The 3,475-nt window shown below is 53.3% G+C and overlaps 1 protein-coding gene across 1 annotated transcript; it reads left to right on the top strand.

Annotated features, from left to right (window-relative positions):
- Positions 1-1,371: 1,371 nt before the first annotated feature.
- Positions 1,372-3,113, top strand: LOC140455168 (uncharacterized). Its single transcript, XM_072549869.1, has one exon. It carries the CDS (start codon positions 1,508-1,510, stop codon positions 2,339-2,341), a length of 834 nt encoding a protein of 277 aa, XP_072405970.1. The 5' UTR covers positions 1,372-1,507; the 3' UTR covers positions 2,342-3,113.
- Positions 3,114-3,475: the final 362 nt, after the last annotated feature.

Below are 3,475 nucleotides of genomic sequence, written 5' to 3'. Positions count from 1 at the left end.
ACCGTCTTCGAAGTTCTCATCTGCATTTCAGAGGACAACGTGACCGTTTTGATTGGTACAAGATGAGAGAAGACCAGTGCAGTCTCTGAACGGGGGGTGGTTGAAGAAACCTGCGGTCTGGCGGAGAGATAAGAATGACAGTGAAATAAAATTAAACTCGCGAGTATTCTGGCTTGCGCTGGAGGGCGTTTTAAAAGAGAACAATAAACCAGATCCTGGAGTTTTGTGACGATCCAATCCCCCACCCAATTCCCCCTGAACATAGCCTGGAAATGGCTACAATCGCCGCCTTTGGATTGATACCAGACGGAAATCTCCGGACGGGACATGGGTCCACTCAAATCGGTTCAGCGGAGCCCAGTGGTGTCGGGCCCGGTCGTCTCACCCGCGCCGCTCTCCCTGTGGCCTTCTCCTCCAGAGTCTAACCAGACCGACTCAGTGCCTTTCCAGCCCTGACACCACCCTCCTTCTCCCACATACCTACAGTCTGGGGGGTGGGGATGGCCACCTACCTTTCACCCCAGGGGAGTGTGAGGGGCGGACGGGCGGGGTAGGTGGTGTGGGACCGGTGAGAGCCTGGGCGGTTGTGGGGAAAGAAGCAGAATGAAAAAACGAAAGATCCCCCCCGGGGAGAATCATGAAGCGGGTTAGAGTTTTTACAGCCGGGAAAAGACCCGTCAGGTCTGCGTTGGCCATCAGACATCGCCCATTTTCCAGCACTTGGCCTTGTATGTTGTGGCGCATCAAGCTCTCACCTAAAACTTTCTGAAATGTTGCGATGGTTCTACCAGCCCGCCAGGCAGTGAACTCCAGACACCCACCTCTCTCTCTCTCTGGGTGTTCTGCCTTGTTTCTCTCACTAAATCCATTCTATGCAACCGGCTCCTTACTTTAAATCTATATCCCCTGCTTACCGACCGCTCACATAAGAGCAAGGTGTTTTTTTTTCCTTATCAATCCACCTCAGAACTTTGTACATCCCAATCTGATCCTCTCCCCGCCTAAAAAAAAAAAATCCCACGCTATGTACTCTGCCGTCGGAGCTGAATCGCAGCGCAGGCAACATCCTGGCGAATCTTCGCTGAATCCTTCCTATAGTCTGGCGACCAGAACTGCACGCAGCAGTCCAACCATTCTGTAACTAACGTTACATCCAGCTCCGCGACAACCTCCTTGCTCTCGGTGCCTCGAACAATCCACAATATCCCTCCCCATGTGGTTCTCAGACTCTGTCCTGTTGAGCAGGGCATGGGATGGGAGGGCGGTAAGTGGCTGCAGGGAGAGGGAGGGGCGGATGTTGGCACCTCTCCGTCCGCCTTTGCCCTATAAAAGGGGCTGCTGTGGGTCGCCGCCTCTTCAGTTTCAGCCGTGATTGGTGGCGGAGGCTGAAACAGAGCGAGCGAGAGACACCAAAGGACCGACCCGGAGCGAGAGCTGGAACCACCCCCCTCCCGGGCCCTTTTCTTTCCCCCTCGAGATTTACCCCCTTCTTTCTCGAATCGCGACCATGACCGACATCAGCCACAAGGTGGAAGATGTGGCGGACCTGAGCGTCGACAAGGCGATCGCCCGGAAGAAGAAGCAGTACCCGCCGACCCGCTCCCCGCAGCGCCGTAAGAAGACGGGTCCCACCGTCACCCAGCGCATCCTGCAGGTCGCCGCCGACACCAAGGAGCGGCGCGGCATCTCGCTGGCCGCCATCAAGAAGGCTCTCTCGGCCAAGGGCTACGACGTGAGCCGCAACAATACGCGGGTCAACCAGACGGTGAAGAACCTGGTCCGCAAGGGCTCCTTGGTGCAGACGGCGGGCATCGGCGCCTCGGGCTCGTTCCGCTTCAACCGCACCCGCGCCGACACTCCCGCGCTGGCCTTAGGGGGCCCGGGGGCACAGGGAGGCGGCAGCGTCCCCGCCGCCTTGGCCAAGGAGGAGTCCACCGGCAGCGCCGCCTCCGTCCCCAAGAAGAAAATCTCGGCGACCAAAGCTACGACGGCCTCGTCCAAGAAATCGACCCAGGCCAAAGCTTCGGCCACCACGAAGGGGCGGGGGGCGGCCGCCACTAAGCGGCGGAAGGCGGCGCCTGCCAAACCCAGGAAGGCAGCGCCATCGGCTCGCCGCAAGCTCAAGGCCACCGCCCGGCGAGCCAACCGCGGCAGAGCCGGCGGGGCGACCCGTCTTTACAAGAGCAAGCCGTTCCGCCTCGGTGCTGGCCGAAAGGTCAGGCCGTCCGGGGCGAACGTGCGGCGCCGGCGGCCGCCCGGAGGCAAGCCCAAGCGGCCGATAGGTCGCCCCAGAAAATACCCGCCCTTCGTGGGCAAGAGAAGCTGCTACGCCCGGCGGTAAGGTTGGCGAGCCCGTGAAGGACACTATAAAACACATGAACACAACGGCTCTTTTCAGAGCCACCACATTTTAACAAAATGGAGCTGACTGCGTGAAAGTTGGCGGATATTTTCTTTTGTACCCGGTGGATCGCGCCGTGGTGGTTAAAATATTAACACATTTGTGAAAAAAAAATAAAAGAATCCACGTAGCAAATCACTTTTCGGGATTTTAAAATAAATTTTACAAGTTTTAATGTTTGGAGTCGGGAATAATTCGCATTGGTCTGGTTTAGTCGCGTCTCACGTGTACGGAATGTTTTGTTTGATGTCGCCTTCATCGCTCCATTTGAAAGGAGCGTGTTATTTTTCTTTGAAATCCGGATGAGAACATCGCGAATGCCTGATGGTAGGACGGCGATCGTGAGCTTTTTAACCACGGGATCTAACTCAAATCTTCCCAAATTCTTCCACCTCTGTCTTGTGATATCTTTTCCCTCCAGATGCTGCCGACCTCGAGTCTTTCTGGTCCTGCCTTCACTAATTTCAGAATTTCTACGTAATTGTTAATTCACTCGTGGGGTTTGGGCGTCACTGGTTTTATTGTTGTCTATATTTGTTATTGAGAAGGTAGTGATGGGCTGTCGTCCTGAACCGCTGAACCTGAGCGCAGGCGTTTTGTCTGAAAAAGAGATTTGAACAAACCCGTCTCTCAAATAAACTTCTTTTCCTTCGGATTAGTTTTTGAATGTTGTTTCTTAAAATAAAAGCTGGTTTTAACACATGAGTCTCAAATAAACGTCTTTTCCTTCGGATTATCGTTTTTGAGTGTTGTTTCACAAAATAAAAATTGGTTAATACACGAGTCAAGGGACAAACGAAAAGAATTGATGAGTAGAAGCCTTCAGCTTTCCAAATAAAGAGGGTGGGGAGGGGGACAGGGAGCATCTTTTGTATGTATGATGAAGACTTGTCGTTCCTGTGCGAACAATTGACCGAGAATTGAACAATTTAACCGGAAAAGCCTCTTGAAGCGAATCGAAATCTTAAGCCACAAAAGTAATCGTATAAAGAATTGCACGGGACAAAGTTACTTTGAAGCAATATTGATTTGAATAAAGAGACGGTTTTTAACTGCTTTCCTACCATTCCTACA

This window comes from Chiloscyllium punctatum, chromosome 30 (assembly GCF_047496795.1).
Source record: "Chiloscyllium punctatum isolate Juve2018m chromosome 30, sChiPun1.3, whole genome shotgun sequence".
NCBI lineage: Eukaryota > Metazoa > Chordata > Chondrichthyes > Orectolobiformes > Hemiscylliidae > Chiloscyllium > Chiloscyllium punctatum.
The sequence above is the reverse complement of the archived record's forward strand: the minus strand, read 5'-3'. Positions and strand labels throughout refer to the sequence as shown.

Excerpts from the sequence above, each read along its gene's own strand:
- LOC140455168 (XM_072549869.1), top strand. The coding sequence starts at position 1,508 with ATGACCGACATCAGCCACAAGGTGGAAGATGTGGCGGACCTGAGCGTC.